The 17,447-nt window shown below is 39.9% G+C and overlaps 1 protein-coding gene across 1 annotated transcript in view; it reads left to right on the top strand.

Annotated features, from left to right (window-relative positions):
- CUBN (cubilin) overlaps positions 1-17,447 on the top strand; it is a 277,325-nt gene that overhangs the window by 172,988 nt on the left and 86,890 nt on the right. Inside the window, exons 40-45 of the mRNA XM_060097791.1 lie at positions 4,135-4,332; positions 7,400-7,546; positions 10,036-10,226; positions 10,388-10,571; positions 14,892-15,066; positions 16,260-16,438. Coding sequence (XP_059953774.1) covers positions 4,135-4,332; positions 7,400-7,546; positions 10,036-10,226; positions 10,388-10,571; positions 14,892-15,066; positions 16,260-16,438 — 1,074 coding nt within the window. The remainder of the gene's footprint in view (positions 1-4,134; positions 4,333-7,399; positions 7,547-10,035; positions 10,227-10,387; positions 10,572-14,891; positions 15,067-16,259; positions 16,439-17,447) is intronic.

The following is a 17,447-nucleotide window of genomic DNA, read 5'->3' as shown; positions in this document are numbered from 1 at the left end:
AGGAAAAATGGAATATTTGACAAACAGCACTAGCAGCTTATAGTTAGTTAGTATGATAACTGCTTTTTATAAATTCAAGATAAGAAATATTTTATGTAAAGGAAAATCTTAACGTTTGAAGATATTGGATAATATTCGGATCTTATACTTTGAAATTGCTTTTACTTTATTTTATTTTTACACTTCTACAGCCTATATAGTAATAGGATAAAGTAATTAGGATCTAGTCCTATAAATTTTACATTCATTTCTTGGTGGCCCTAGCAAGATTCAAACATGTATTGTAGGGCTTTCCTGGTGGCACAGTGGTTGGGAGTCCACCTGCCGATATAGGGAACACGGGTTCGTGCCCCGGTCCAGGAAGATCCCACATGCTTCGGAGCGGCTGGGCCCGTGAGCCATGGCCACTGAGCCTGCGCATCTGGGGCCTGTGCTCCGCAACGGGAGAGGCCACAACAGTGAGAGGCCCGCGTACTGCAAAAAAAAAAAAAAAAAAAAAAAAACAAAACATGTATTGTATAAGAGTCATACACTTCTGGAATGGTGGAGTAAAGGTCTCTGAAAATCTATTCTTGCAGAAAAACAATGAGAACACTGGCAAAAAAAATTTAAATCAACTTTTGATAACTCTGGAAATTAATTAAAAATTGCAATAATCTGAAGAGTGTTTATTCAAGAAAAATGGATCAGTCTGAGGGACAGTAGACAACTTTCTGGCATCTTATTTTTCCCTATTCCCATCTCTCTCCCTGTCCTAGCTTTGCAGTAACCTCACAATATCCTCACAACCACGTTAGCCATGAAAATCAGCAGCCTAACAGCCATTGGAAGGGGTGGAGTAGATCTGGAACTCCAGAAAGCATCTTATCCCTAAGGAATTGCTATCATTTAACCTGTCTGGCAGCTTCCTAGAAAAGCTCCATTCTCAGGATTTGTCTTCATCTGACCTGACTCAGTGTGCTCTGCACAAAAGCCCTATCTCTGGGGTGTGTTTTAGAAATCGTCAGTGGCAAGTTATTTAACATCACAACTGCATGTGGCAGTGATTCCAGTTACAGCTAATAACAGGCTGACCAAAAATATAAAAAGAAAAACTGGGGATTGATATATCCATTGGGGGCTTTGAAAAGCTTTGACATATTTCTGGGAACATAGAAGCCTCCACTCATGCGCAGGGTTATAAACATGCCCAACATGAGACTCGAGAAGGCCCCAGTCTCTCACCTCTGTAGGATCTTGAGGCTCTGTGAAAGTAGAAAGTGAATTCTAGGGCAGAGTTATAAACTGTCTTCTAGAGTCATACAGGCATATCCCAATACACACACACACACACACACACACACACACAGTCACTCAGAAAAGTGAGAGAATTATTGATTCAAGACATTTAAAGGAATCTCTATTTAATCAGTTGTTGATCACTAACCTGAACACAGACTTTCAATGGTTACACACAACAATTAACACAGACATTACAGAATTAGTGCACAAAAGCCACTGAACAAAGAGCAGTGACAGCAAACTTTGGGGGAGGGGTTGATTTCCAGAGTCGCCACATTACATTGTTTAAAATGTCTGGTTTTCAACAAAAAATTATGAGACACATGAAGAAATAGGAAAGTATGGCCTATGCAAAGGAATATAAGCAATCCATAGAAACTGTCTTGGAGAAAGCCAAAATGTCAGACTTACTTAACAAAGACTTTAAATAAGCTATTGTAAATATGTTAAAGATCTAAAAGAATGTCTAAAGATTTAAAGAAGAGTATGGGAATGATGTCTCACCAAATAGAAGATATCAGTAAAGTGATAGATATTTTTGAAAGAAAAAACAACCAACTAGAAATTTTGGAGTTGAAATTCACTGGGTGGGCTCAATGACAGATCTAAGCAGGCAGAAGAAAGAATCACTGAATTTGAATGTAGGTCAGTTAGGATTATCCTGTTGAGGAAAAGAAAGAAGAAAATTATACAGAGCTTCAGAAACTATCATTTATACCAACATACGTATGCATAATGAGAGTCCCAGGTAAAGGAAGAGGGAAAGGGAAAAAAAGAATACTTGAAGAAATAATGTCTGTACACATCCCAAATTTGATGAAAAATATTAATCTACACATCCAAGAATCCCCAAAATTCCAGGTAGGATAAACTCAATGAGATGTATACCTAGACATACTGCTGTCAAACTATCAAAGCTAAAGAAAAGGGGTTATCTTGAAAGCATGAAGAGAAAATCACGTATCTTGTAAAAACAATACTCAACAAGGTTAGCATATCATTTCTCATCAGAAACCATGAAGGTCAGAGCAGTGGGATGACATAATCAATGTGCTGAAGTAAAAAGACTGTTGATAAAGAATTCTATAGCCAGAAAATGTATCCTCCAAACTAAGGAGAAATTAAAACATTCCCAGATAAATGAAAACAAAGAATTCATTGCAAACAGACCTATGCTACAGGAAATGCTAAAGGGAGGCTTTCAGAATGAAATGAAATGACCCTAGCATGTCTTTACTGGTAGACAGTAGGTAGTGAAGACAGCTACATATGTAAATATAAAGGCAGTATAAATGTATTTTCATCTGTAGCTCTTTTCTTCTGCTATCTGATTTAAAGACAGCTGCATACGGCAATAATAATAAACGATGCTGATGGTCTTAGAATGTTTAAATATATAATTTTATGACAATAATAGCATAAAAGATGGGGGTGGGTGGGAATGGAGTTATATTATAGCCAAGTTTTGTATACTATTAAAATTAAGTTAATATTAATCCAAACTACATTGTCTTAACTTAAGATGTTAATTGTAATCCTCTGAACAACCACACAGAAAAAACTTGAAAATATACAGTTAAATAAAGAACAAATGAATTAAAGTGACATACTAGAAAATATGTATTTAACACTAGGACAGCTATAACCAGTAAGACAGACAATAACAATTATTGACAAAGATGTGGAGAATCTGGGACCCTTGTACGTTGCTAGTGGAAATGTAAAATCCTATAACCACTTTGGAAAACAGTTTAGCAGTTCCTCAAAGATTGAAACACAGGGTTACCATACAATCCAGCAATTCCACTCCTAGTTATATACCTAAGAAAATTGAAAACATATGTCCACACAAAAATTTATACACCAATGTTCATAGAAACATTATTCATAAATAGTGAAAAAGAGGAAAGAACCCAAATGTCAAACAGCTGATGAATGGAAAAACTAAATGTGGTATATCCGTATAGTGGAATACTATTGTTCCTTAAAATGAAAGAAGTATTGATACATGCTAGAATACAGATGAACCTTAGAATATTATGCTAAGTGAATGAAGCCAGTCACAAGAGGCCACATATAGTGTGATTATATTTATATAAAATGTCTTAAATAGGCAAATCCATAGAGACAGAAAGTAGGCTAGTGGTTTCCATAGACTTGTGGAGCAGAGAACAGAGAATCAGTGGTAAAGAGTATCCAGCCTCTTTCAGGGTGGTGAAAATATGTTCTAAAATTAGGTAGCAGTGATGGTTGCAGAACTTTGTGAATATACTAAAAACCACTGAACTATTTAAAAGGGTAAATTACTATTTAAAAGGGTAAATTTTATGGTGAGTGAATAATAACTCAACAAAACTGTTATTTAAAAAGCAAAAAAACAAAACAAAAAAAGGCTGTTGTTATTATAAGCTCACAAACTTTTTTGAATGCTTCATTTCACCAAATAGAATTTTTTTTCAAAATTGCCTAATATAAATTACATGATGAATAGCTATGCTAAAAAAAGGTGAAGACTAAAGCACACTGGAAACATGAACAAAGTTCTACCTCGGTAACGATAATAATAGGGTCTTCCCTATGGACTTACTTCATGCTTGACAAATAATAGGCACTCATTAATAATTGGGTTAAGTGGTAAAACTATGGTGAAGAAAGTAGAATACAATGTGTTTTTCTTCAAAACATTATGGAAATTACAGCTGTCTGAATCAGTGGCTTTAATAAAATATGTATAAATTTCTTTGAGAAAATTGTTTTAATTGGTTGTTTCAGTATAGAACTGTGGCTTTCAAGTGAAATGCTACCTTCTTTTCTGCCAGAGGTATTTCAACGGTGTTGCTTTTCATTCTGCAGGTGCTTGTGGTGGGTTCCTGCAGACAGGAGATGCTCCCGTCTTTCTTTACTCCCCAGGCTGGCCTGAAAGCTACAGTAATGGCGCTGACTGTATGTGGCTTATCCAGGCTCCTGATTCTACTGTGGAGCTCAACATCCTTTCCCTGGACATTGAATCTCATAGTACATGCAGCTATGATAAACTTGTGATAAGAGACGGTGAGAAACGTTTAAAAAACAAAATAAAACAAAAAACTACCAAGTTTCAACCCTGACACACATTTAGTTACATTCAATTATAATCATACTTGTTTACTGCTTCCATCCATTTGCATGGAAATGCACAGGTATTATGGTCAGTGAAAGCATGAGATACTAGAATTGGCCACCATTTCTGCAGAACATAAGGAAAGAATTAAATTGCCTGGAGCAAAATAATCCATACACTATGTTAGGGAGAGCATTATATTCCCAAGAGGAAACACTCCCTGTGGTTTAAGTAGGAAATTATAATCTGAGTTTCCAGGTTGTGCTGCTTTCTTGTTGAAAGCCTATGGAAATAAATCTTGATATTTTATACCTATGGCTTTAAGATCCAAGTGTGAAAAGTATTTAAAATTGCAATGCATTCGAGTTTCTATTGTGTACTGAATCTCTGGGTAGAATGGGTAGGATTAAGGGCTAATATTTTTTCATCTTTTCCTCTGTACCCAGGTGTGGTATTGCTGTGTGATGAGTGAGGGATATAAATAATGCTTCAATGCAAGATGCACAGAATTGTGCTTCACGATTTGCATGGAACAGAGGAGAATAGGGAGGCCATATCCTTTAGTCAGCGTCTCTTACAGTGAGGTCCCCAGACCGGCAGCATCAGCATCACCTGGGAACTTGTTAGAAATGCAGATTCTGTGCCCCACCCCAGACCAACTAAACTAGAAACTTGCATGGGTCCTAGATCTGTCTCCAGTAAAGGTTAAGATCAGGGTGAGGAGAGTAAGGAAGGATTGGACAGAGTCAGATCCTGTCTTTATTTAAACTGTTAATATTTTGTTCATTTTACATTAAATTTCAGTTTTTGAAATATGGTACTAAAATATTTTTATCTTGATTTCTGAGGTCTCTGGCACCTCTTTAAGTTTTGCCCCCGATGTGAGGTGCTCCCCTCGCCTGACCCGGGTCCCTGCCTCCCGGTGGTAGAGTCTCTGAAGCTGGGGACCCACTGCCCTGCATGACACATATTGCAACCCCAGTGCCTGCCTAGACAGCAGGTGACATCTAGTAAGGTGTTAAACTGGAGGACAGATCAAAGGGGCAGCTACTAGGAGTGCAGGTTCGGTGTTATGGATCTTATTTTCCAAGAGGTATGAGAAGCATAGAGTTTTCTATGAACTTCTCAGTTTGTTAAATTTTGGCGATTAATGAAAAATGCTTCAGAGCATTTTTTTTTTTTTGGACCAAAGCATGTGTTTGATTTTGACCCACTGGTGGCTAATGTGCATTTTCATGTCCCCCTTATCCCCTTAACCCTAGACCCCCACTAAGTATAGTGAGAAAAATCAAATGGCAGAGGTGCTTTACTTTCCTTCTGTAGGAGCTGGGCAGTAAGTGAAGACTCAAGTCAGTCATACAAACATGATCAGATGGTAAACCATAACTTTCCCCCCTTTTCCTATCAACTATCTGCTATCAGCACATTGCCCAGAAGAACTATATCTTTCCTCTTTTTTTCTTTCTTTAGGAAAGAAACGAAAATCAGCAGACCCAACTCAGTCTCATTGAGAGATAAAATATACACATGTGAAATAAGTAACAACATATAATAAGCTTCAAAGCTTTGTGATGCAGTTAATTAGAGAATAAGTCAACAGATTTGGGGTGAAATGTGTAGCAAAATAGCATAATGAAGATAACAATGCAAAAGGAGTCACAGATAAATTTTTGAATGATAAAAAATGCAAAAGTTTCCAGAGGTCAGAACCCCTGTAAAGAATGCCTTTCCAAGCATTGTGTATTTATAGCTGTGCTACTACATTTGATAACTTGTTTTTTAAACTAGTTAATAATGAGTAAGTTTTAGGTTGTGGTCAATGTCAAAAAAGAATCATTTTGCTAGTTGAGTGAAAGGGCAAATTTCCTCATGTCTCATATTCTATTTTTGTCTTTTTTAAAGTTTCAAATTAATTAATTCTCTGCCTTAGGGAAAAAACAACATATTTTCCCAGCCAAGGAATCTAAGTCCTTGCTCCATTCAGGCTTTGACTGATACAGTTGTTCTGATCAAAATTTATAATCAAGAGAAAAGCCAAAGGAAAAAGGGCCATGGGGGTCACCCAGCTCTCCCTGATGTCTCTGGAGGTGCACATTTGCTGACACTATCTTTTTTCATCCTCCACACATGGAGAGAAGTGTGTCCTTATAATGGCAAAACAAACAATGAACAACAAAATAATGCAAAGAAAAAAGAAAACCCCTCTGAAGGTGAAGGCAGACTTCTGGGCAAATGACCTTATAACATTAGCATCGGATCTGGGGCTGAAGAATCAAACCTTTTTTTTTTTTTTTTTAGATACTTGATCTTCAGCAGTCAGAACAGTTTAGATCAGTATCTACTGCACATATCAGCATTGGTCCTCAGTTACTTCCCAATCTCACATCCTCTTATTTTGAGTCTTCGTTCCAGGAAGAACTGTCAGCCAGTTTTTGGAAAGGCAGTGGGAACTGGCAAAGAAGTTGTTATTAAAAAGGTTAAAGAAAAAGAGGGGCGGCACCGTTACAAACTGGAGCCACAATGATGTAACCCCTGGAATGTCCCTTATTTGGTAATCCTGCTGCCTCCTAGGAATGGGGGTGTTTTGAGAATAATGTGTGAGGCACTTTGGCTGGGTTGCAATGATGGTGGAGGATACTCTTTTTGAAAAATGTTTATTGGAGTTTAGTTGATTTCCAGTGTTGTGTTAGTTTCAGGTGTGCAGCAAAGTGCGTCAGTTATACATATGCCTGTATCCACTCCTTTTTAGATTCTTTTCCCATATAGGTCATTACAGAGTGTTGAGCAGAGTTCCCTGTGCTCTACAGTAGGTCCTTATTAGTTATCTATTTTATATAGAGTAGTGTGTATATGTCCAGCCCAATCTCCCAGTTTATCCCTCCCCAACCCCCTTCCTCCCTGGTAACCATAAGTTTGTTTTCTACATCTGTGACTCTATTTCTGTTCTGTAAATAAGTTGTGGAGGAGACTTTTAAGACATCATATTTTCACACTGACATTTCCTTTCTCTGGTCGTAGGAGACAACAGCCTGGCCCAGGAGCTAGCACTTCTCTGTGGCAGAGAGATCCCTGGACCCATCCGGTCTACTGGACAGTACATGGTGATCCAGTTCACCTCGGACTTCAGTGTGACCAGGGCGGGCTTTAATGCATCGTTTCACAAGAGTAATATGTTCTCATAGTTCAAATTCATTTCATCTCATCTTCCTCTTGCTCTCTCCCTAATACACTCTGCTCATTTTTCAATGCCAGGACACAGCTTCTAAGTCAGCACACAGGTCTCTGCCCAGCCTCTGGGGGTTATCCTGATGTCAGGTATTAAGTCTTAATCAAAAAAAAAAAAAAAGAAGAAAGAAACTGGCCACTTTTGTGAATGATCCCCCATCTTCAGTTCTTTGGGCAGGGCATGTTCCCTCCACGGTAGGCACAAGAGTAAGATGTTTAAAACAAAATTTCAGCCTCGCTGATGGCTGGAACCAGAAGACAGTACATATCCATAACACATCAAAGGAGCAGTAAGTCAGAGTTATCTTCAACCTGAGAAATAACCAAAGTAACGTAGGAGATATTGTCATAAATCCCTTGGTTGAAATGATTCATTTAAAGGTTGGCAGGAAGAGTTTGTTGCTCTTGAAATATGAATTTGGTGAGTCTGACAATGTGCCTCATATATGGCAGACTATCGTGTGGAGTGTGACTGAGACTTTCAAAACTTGACAAAATGTGAAGTCCAAACAATCATTTTCAACCCACACTGGATTAAAGTTAAAAAGTAGCCCACAGAATGTGAAATTTCTAAAGACTCTCATATTTTTAACTGAAAAACCTAATTTTAAAGTAGATTATCAGTCTAGACATTAAAAATGAATGTTTTCTCCAGTATTATGTATGCCTTTTATAGAGTAGGGACCAATTGAAGATAAACGATCGTCCTCACAGTCAAGGGGGGCCAGCTGCAGAGTGGTTCAAGAGAATGGGCTTGGGAATTAGACAGACCTAAGGTAAATTTCCACCTCTGCGTTTTCACTAGCCGTGGGAGCTCCCTGCCCTCACTCGCTGATGCTCCGGTCGGTCCCTGACAGCTGGCAAATAAGCGTCTGCTCCATCGCTGTCTTCTCAGCTCGAACCTCTCACTCTCTCACGTGGCTCGTGGACATGTGCGTGACAGCTCGCGCTGTATAAGTTAACATGTGGGAAACTAGCTCTTGCCCCCCGCCGTTTTGTACCTCCCCCAGCCCCAGACTTGCTCATTCCACAGTCTTCTCAATTTTAGGAAGTGGAAGGTACATCCTTCTAGCTGTTTAAGCCAGGACGCTTGCATCGCCGTTCATTCTTCTTCTCTGGCTCCATCAACCCCGTTCATCAACAGACCACAGTGGTCCCACCCTCGCAATATATCCAGAGTCCAACCACTTCTCCCCGTTTCTACTGCTGCCGTCATAGCCCAGGCACCTGTCAACCCTCCGTGGACTCAGGAAGTCACCCCCGTCCTGGACCTCTTGCTTCGGCTTTAACCTGCCCTTCCTTAGAGCTTAAGTACTGCAGACAGTGAGTCTTTAAAATTTAAGTCAGATCATGCCGTTCTGATGCTCAGAAGGCTTCAGTGTGTTCCTCTTCTTACTCAGAATAAGCCCTTGCCGTGTCCTGCACGACCTACCGGGCTAACCGTTTAGGTCTCTCATTTGGCCTCCTCCATTCTGACTTTTGAGATGCACCACTAACACAGCAGCCTTCACGCCAGCTGTTTTCTGGACGGCAATGCTCTTCTCTCAAACACTCTTAGGTCTTGATTCCCTGTCTCTCTTTTTTCTTTTTTTAATTTATTTTATTGAAGTCGAGTTGATTTACAATATTGTGTTAATTTCTGCTGTACAGCAAAGTGACTCAGTTATACATAGACATGCATTCTTTTTCATATTCTTTTCCATTATGGTTTATCACAGGACATTGAATATAGTTCCCAGTATTACATAGAAGGACCTTGTTGTTTATCTGTTTTATATATAGTAGTTTGTATCTGCTAACCCCAAACTCCAAATTTATCCCTACCCACCCCTTTCCCCTTTGGTAACCGTAGGTTTGTTCTCTTTGTGAGTTTGTTTCTGTTTCTGTTTCCTAGGCAGGTTCATTTGTGATGTATTTGAGATTCCACATAAACATGATAACACATGGGATTTGTCTTTCTCTGTCTGGCTTTCTTCACTTGGGATGCGATCCCCCATGTCAATCAGATCTCTGCTCGGATATGACTGCAGTAGCGTGGCCTTCTCTAACTGCCCCAGGCAATATAGTTCATTTTCCCTCTCCCTGTTCATCTTTCTTTGTAGAACTTATCACCACCTCACATATTAATTATGTAGGTGTTTGTTGTACGTCTGACTCCTGTACAAAGTAAGCTTCATGAAAGCTAAGGGATTTGTCTCTATTGCTTACTTCTACATCCCTATCTTAGAAACAAAAACAAAATGAGTACCGAGGAGCGTGTGCTCCATCCAAGCTTGTTGCGCTGTTTCCAACATATTTTGGTCCAGAGTGAGTTTCAAACCACATTTCTATTGCCTATACTTTGAAAATTCTCAAGACAAACAGAAAAAGCATCAAAATCCAGTTGTGAGTGTTATTTAAATGTGCTATCTTTGTTTCTTCCTGGGAAGGTTGTGGTGGATACTTGCATGCAGACAGAGGGATTATCACGTCACCCGGGTATGCAGAGACCTACACTCCCAACCTCAACTGCTCCTGGCATGTCCAGGTTCAGAGTGGTCTGACCATCGCTGTCCACTTTGAACAGCCCTTCCAGATTCCAAATAGAGACTCTTCTTGCAACCAGGGGGATTACTTGGTGGTAGGTGTTGTTTGCTGCTTTTTCTAACTACTTTCTCTACACACTTCATTCAGAAAACAAAATGATGATGTTTCTCCTCCTGGGCTATAAATTGATAGAACTTGTATACCTCATCTTTATCGGTATGAAGGAAATTGTGCAATTTTAATTTGTCTTTCCAGCTAAAAAATGGACCTGATATCTCTTCTCCACCCTTGGGTCCCCATGGAGGAAATGGGCATTTTTGTGGCAGTCACCCTTCATCCACTCTGTTCACCTCAGATAATCAAATGTTTGTTCAGTTCATTTCTGATAACAGTAATGAAGGACGAGGATTTAAAATCACATATGAGGCAAAGAGCTTAGGTAAGTATCTTCACTGAGAATGATGTCTGTACTTTTCCTGCAATTGCTTGGCCTTTTTTGTTTAAATAGATTGGAGAAAAAAATATGTAAAGTTTTTTTCTGAACTAACAATAATAGTGTTAGTAAGAGTAGCTACCTATTATCAAGCACTTATTTTATGCTTGATACATTTGATATCTCATCACGACTACATTGTCTTCATTGTGCCCATTCTTCAGATAAGTAAGATGAGGCTTAGATTGTTCCAAGACCACATAGCAAGAGAACAAAGTGAACTTCTCCATGAGTATAAATTGAGCTGATCTTAATGATCCCCTGAAATTCCTTAGACTTTTCCATTATAAAATGTCTAATTATAAGTTATATACAGTTATAGAAACATAAGAATGATAATTACATTGTTTTGTAATCATCTGTATGCTTCTTTTTAAATGAACATATAATCTTCTGATTCTATTATTACCCATTTAATTATATATTACAGTAATTATCTTAATTACCTTGTCTTAATTATATTTGATTGTAATTATTTAATTCTACTGTAATGATTTGATTTTTGTGACATTTATTTTTAGATAATGTTTAATTGCATAAATAAGTAAACAAGCATAGCTTCAAAAAAGGGAAGGAGTGGTGTCTGTAAAGAGTAAGTCTTTGTCCCCTTAAAATTAGATAATTTGGATTTCAGGATAACCCTATGACCTCAATCACAGATTCCTGGACATATTTCAAAATCTGTATTAATCTAAATGAGCCATATGTTTTATCGCACATTCTCCAAAATATGAGAGTTTAAAATTCAGCAGAATTTCTTCATTTGAAGAGAGGAGAGGAAGTAAGTCTCCACCAACTGACACAGAAAATCATCTAATACCTCATGTAGATTCCATGACTACAGGGCATGTCCTTTCACCACTTCCCAGACCACATAGCTCTGGCACTTAGAAGGAGCCTTTACCAGCACAGCTTTGTGACCCCAGTACCGCTGCCTTATAGGTAGCGAGTTTCTCATCCTTCCCCATCTCCATTCTGAGCTTTGCTGCTGAGTTGTGATTTCACTTGGTCCTGAGCCTTTAGAGAGCCTTATAGATTTGCAAATACTGTAACTCTTTCATTGCTTTTTCGACCCTCTGTTCATGCAAGAATGGTATGGCTATTACCTTCTCCCCATCTTTCTGCCTCAATATTAGACTTAAAAGTCTTTTGATTTCAAAACCTCTTGCGATATGATCACTCTTGTTTCTCTCAACTTTCTGATTCAACCATGTCCTATAACTACAGTCAGTTCTACTTCCCCATCTATCTTTCCAGCACACCAACTTCTTTGCCACTTCAGTTTCTCAGCTTTTAACACATGTTATTCAGTGAACAACTTGTGGCATCAAATTAGCCTTCTTCTACACAATCGTTCTCCAAGGACACTCCTTCAGTATGGTTGATTGAGAGTTCTGTGTCCCTGTGCTCGATGCTTTTATTCTCACTGAATTGACTGTTCTAATTAATTAATTGAACATTTACAAAGTGCTTCACACTGTGCAAACTACCAAGTCTGTGGAGGAGTTCAGTGCAGAGGGGGAGACATACAAGTAAAGGCACAGGTAGGGCATGGTACGATGAGGCTAGAAGGAGGGGCTCTCGGGAGCTATGGGTGGGAGAAGGCTCCCAGAGGAAGGAAACTGACAGAGATTTGCCAGTCAGTGAAGAAAGGAGGTGACCACATATCAAGTCTTAATGGCTGTGCAACAACAAGGCATTTCCGTGAATTTGAAAGAATTCACGACTGCTGGAGAAGAGAGTCAGAAGGAGCTAAACATCATGGTGGTGAAGCAGGCAGGAATCATGATGCTGAGGGCGGCACCAAAAGGAGTTAAGATGTTAACTGGAAGGCAGTGGGGGCCCTTGGAAGGTTTTAATCCAAAGCACGAATGGCGCTATCAGATTAGAAACACCCGTGTGGCAGTGGCACTGAAAACACATGGAGGGGGAGAGACTAAGGTGGAGAGACCAGGTGAAAGAGTAATTCAGGGAGGAATTATTAGGTCCTGGACTAAGGCAGTGGCGATAAGCACACAGAAGACAAGGAATATTGGGAGAGATTATAAATATGGAATTGAGTGCACTTGGATGTGGGACAGGAGGGTGCCATAGATGACCCCTAGGTTTCTGGCTGGTGGATCCATTTATCCCACAAACATTTATTAAGAACTTGCCATGTGACAGACACTATGCTAGGTCCCGGGGATACAGCGATAAACGAATAAAATCCATGTCCTCATGGAGCTCAATTTCGGTGTTAAAATGCAGATAATAAATAAGAGATGCAGCATGTCCTATGGCAACAAGTATTAAGGAGAAAACGAGGTGGTCGGTAAGAAGAGGGTCACGCGCTCGTATACGGACTTCTGGGCGGCGAGTAGGTAGTAAGGTCCGTCTGGGACACATGTTCGGTTTGAAATCTCTGAATGATGTCCACTCGGGATGTCCAGTAGACACCTGCACTGGACCAGGAGTCTGGAGGTCAGAACAGGGATCTGGGCTGAATCTAGAAACTCGGGAACTGTTAGAAGACTGGTTGCAGTTTAAGTCACGAGGGTGGATGACCTTAGCCAGGAAATTATTTATACTGAGAAGATGAAGGGCCTGCAGGGGGATCCCTGGGGACCTCCAGCAATGCCAGGAAAGGCCTGGAAAGAGGCACCCAGGGACCAGAGGAGAAATGGTGAGAAGGATGAAAGGAGGAGGAGGAGAGCTAATGTCCAGGCAGCTCAGGGGCAACAGTGTAGAGAAGGAAGGTGTGGTCAACACGTTAACTGCTGTGGATGCAGAACAATGATTTCAAACATCCTTGGGTAAAGGGACTGTGGGGTGATGGGGGACCAGGAAAAGGGTGCTTTCAGAGGGCTGACGAGTGAAGGGGGAAGGAGGACGTAAAGAAAGTGGCTGTAAATTACTCGAGCTTGTGATACGTGGAAAGGTCAAAGTATCACGGAGGAGAGAGGGGGGAGGGAAAGGAGAGAGAGAGAGAGAGAGAGAATGAGATTAAAAGCACGGGATAAATGAGGGATTAAATAGAGCAGGGTCCCTAAGGAGACAGAATGGATTGGGAGACCAACCCAGAGATACATGAAGGCAGCGTACAGGGAAAAATAAAGGAGGGTGGAGATGTAGGTGAATTTTTAAGGATGGTAACAAATAAGGGGTAACAAATTGAGGGAGTTCTCATCTGACTTCTCCTTTCTAAAAGAGGGCTCAGAGTAGCGTGCTGAGATGAGAGAGGGCATGGGGAGGACGAAGGGTCTGGGGAGTCGAGTTGGTTTTATAGCTGTTTTCATCTATATGATGAAACGGGAGGATGGCTTAGCAGCGTTGAGAGTGGAGAACGTGCGTTTGTTGTGGCATCAACTTCCATGAATGGTTTGAGAGGAACACAACCACCGAATTGGGGTTTTGCAAGGAGCATCTGAAGGAAAGACCAGGGGCAAGGGAGTTAAAGGCAGTCAAAGGAGCTCAAAGTCTAGGGTTTCAGAGATGAAGGAGTTCTAGGTAATGTCACAACTCAGGATGTGCCCATAAGTGGCTGAATGATGTTGGAAACAAATGTCCATAGAATTTAGCAGATTCAGTATCTGTGAGGCTCAGTTATTGAACAGGTTAACTTCATTGGCGTTGTAAGTACCCAGATTGTTCTTACTTGGTTTGTTTGCTGAGATTGCCAAAAAAAAAAAAAAAATTCATTGATAAAAGGAAAGTATTTTTACTTAACACTTTGGGCTTTTTAAAAAAGTATTAAAAGCTCATTATCTTCCCGAAAAAACTGGCTCATAAAATTTCTTATACCATTCATCTCTTGCTCTTCAAATGCACCTAAATCCCAAAGAAACATAAGGAGTGAATGTCCACAGAGTTGTACAAATGTATATCTGCTTAGTCTTTTGAACATCAGTCTATTGACCTGAATGGTCAGGGGGCAGTTAAAGTGCTGGTGCCTTTACATGCTTATCGAAGTGGTGGGTATATCGTTATGCTTCCATGATGAGCTGCTGCACGCACCATGCGCCATAATCTTTTGGTTGGCTTTAGGAAGGAGTGAAATTTCCAATGAGAACATATGGTTTGGCGAGTTAAAAAGTGGCACATGTGGTACCTCCCTTGATAGCAAGTTCAGAATGTATTTGCTTAAAAAAGAAAAGGAGGATAATTCCAGATGAAAGGAAATTAAGATTGGAGGCACAGATAAAGAGACCGTTAAAAATGAAGGTGGCAGTCGCCTGCATCCTCTCTCTCCAGACGGTAGGTTGATTTAACTGTGTTTCCTGACAGCCTGCGGGGGCAATATTTACATCCACGATGCGGATTCTGCTGGATACGTAACCTCCCCCAACCACCCCAGCAATTATCCGCAGCATGCTGACTGCATCTGGCTCATAGCTGCTCCTCCCGGGAAGCTCATAAGGCTGCAGTTTGAAGATCAATTCAATGTTGAAGTAACACCAAAGTAGGTCACCTCCGTTTAATTTTCCTCCTACCCAGAGTTAGTATTCTTTAGCTGTCACATCTCAGAACAATTTCCTTCTTCTTTGCTCAGCAGCATATACAGCAAAGGAAATCTAGGGACGGGGAAGGGAAATGCTTAACACCTGGAGCTTGAAAACCTTGCCTGCCGGACACTCACCCATCAGCTGAGCAGATGATGTAAACAGACACTGTCCCTCCTGACCCTGTGCACATCCTCCAAGAGACGCGGAGGGTGGCTGTCTGAGATTTATATTATCCATTCTTCCTCCCACAGGAAAAAGAGAGTGTCTCTGGTAGACGAATATTTATTTGGCCAGCCCCATACTCAGTGTCATAAATGATAAAGTATCTGTTTAACAAATGGAAATTTGTGACACCCGGGGTCACCAATGTCAGAAACAGGACTAAAACAAGGACAGTACGATCTCCCGATCTCTGTTTAGTAAGAATCTTTAAAGATTACAAACCAGAGGGTTTGTCTTACTATGTTGAACACAGATGGAATAACTACATAGATTGAAAAAAATCTGTATCTTTCTCTTCATTTAACAAACGTGTGTATACATCTGCATGAATACATGCAGGGTGCAAAGCTTAGGTATGAGAGCTTTTGCTTACCAGTTCTGGACTCCTGATATAATGCCATTCTCCCCTCACTGAGCATTAATTGGCTGGTTGACTTTCTCAAGAAATACTGGGTAAATACTTGTCCTCTTTTAGGGACATGGAAAATTCCAGCTGAGATTCTCCCTTAGCCCCGGTTACATAGCTATCAAGAGAGAGTTCATCTTTGTCATGTGAAATGTGTCATAACATCATGTGAAACAAAATACTTGTGTTTTGACATTCCTAGGGGTTGATTCGAGAATGAGTTTTACATTTCTAAGACCAACAGAATATGGAAGGCGAATAAATATTCTTCATTGTGGTACATGTAAAACCTGTCTTTTTCAGTTACAAACTGGAGTGTATAATTCAGAAAAATATCATATGGCATTTTGAAGTGACACACCACCTACACTGACTCTGTCATAGTGTCTCCGCTGTGTTGTGTACATAGCGCTACAGAAATGATGATTTAATGATGTCCTTGGAGAAAGTGAAGTCTTTATTATCAAAATATGTCAAAGCCATAGACTTTGCAAACTAAACAGAATTTTCTTTCCACTGTAGCTGTACGTCCAATTACCTTGAGTTGCGAGACGGTGCTGATTCAAATGCACCAATACTTTCCAAGTTTTGTGGAGCTTCTCTGCCTGCCAGTCAGTTGTCCTCAGGAGAGGTGATGTATCTGAGATTCCGGTCTGACAACAGCCCCACTCATGTGGGATTCAAGGCCAAGTATTCCATAGGTAACAACATTTTTATATTCAATAAGAAAGTAGTGACAGAATAATTGCGTTCAAACTTTTTAAATGATCATGCCATTTTTTTTTTTTTTTTTTTTTTTTTTTTTTGCGGTACGCAGGCCTCTCACTGCTGTGGCCTCTCCCGTTGCGGAGCACAGGCTCCGGACACGCAGGCCCAGCGGCCATGGCCCACGGGCCCAGCTGCTCCGCGGCACGTGGGATCCTCCCAGACCAGGGCACAAACCCACGTCCCCTGCATCGGCAGGCGGACCCCCAACCACTGAGCCACCAGGGAAGCCCTGATCATGCCATTTTTAAAGAAGCCTTTCTATCTGCCTAATTTTCACAGTTATTTTAATGATAGAAATAAGTAAGGAATGTGAATGTTTAAAACCACAAAGTCATTTATCAATTTTAATTTTTACTTTAATTTCCATTTAAAAATACTCTTTTTAGTAAACTTGAATATTTTGGATTTTTCCCTAACTTGTTAGTGAAAAACATATCCAGTTAAATTCTTGTTTCTCCCTCTTGTCGTGAAATATGTACAATATTAAATTGTAAAACTCTTTAGTAATCAAATAACTATTTTTAGAACAGTGACTTTGACCTCCTCAACATTAATAGATAATCGAGATGTTTTTTCCCCTAAATGTCTAGCGCCAGGTCATTCATTCAATGTTTTGATTTCCTTCCTTTAAAAAATGAGTAATAAAGAATGCATTCTGAAAATTCACTACAATATGGTCACAACTACATAGGATTTAGTGTCTGTTAGGTCTGAACACTAACCAAACATCTTTAATGCGTTCAAAACTTGAAAAGCCGAGTTGTAACAATACTTAACCTACACCATGGGTCATTGTATAGCCTGAGGCAAATTGTATATAATTCAATCTCCCACACTCAGCTGATAAGAAATAATTGGATAGTAATTTTCAAGGCCCTGAGATACCCATTACTACAGTAACATGTTTATTTGATAAACCAGAAATGGCAGGCATGACTAATC

This window comes from Mesoplodon densirostris, chromosome 4 (assembly GCF_025265405.1).
Source record: "Mesoplodon densirostris isolate mMesDen1 chromosome 4, mMesDen1 primary haplotype, whole genome shotgun sequence".
Taxonomy (NCBI): domain Eukaryota; kingdom Metazoa; phylum Chordata; class Mammalia; order Artiodactyla; family Ziphiidae; genus Mesoplodon; species Mesoplodon densirostris.
The sequence above is the reverse complement of the archived record's forward strand: the minus strand, read 5'-3'. Positions and strand labels throughout refer to the sequence as shown.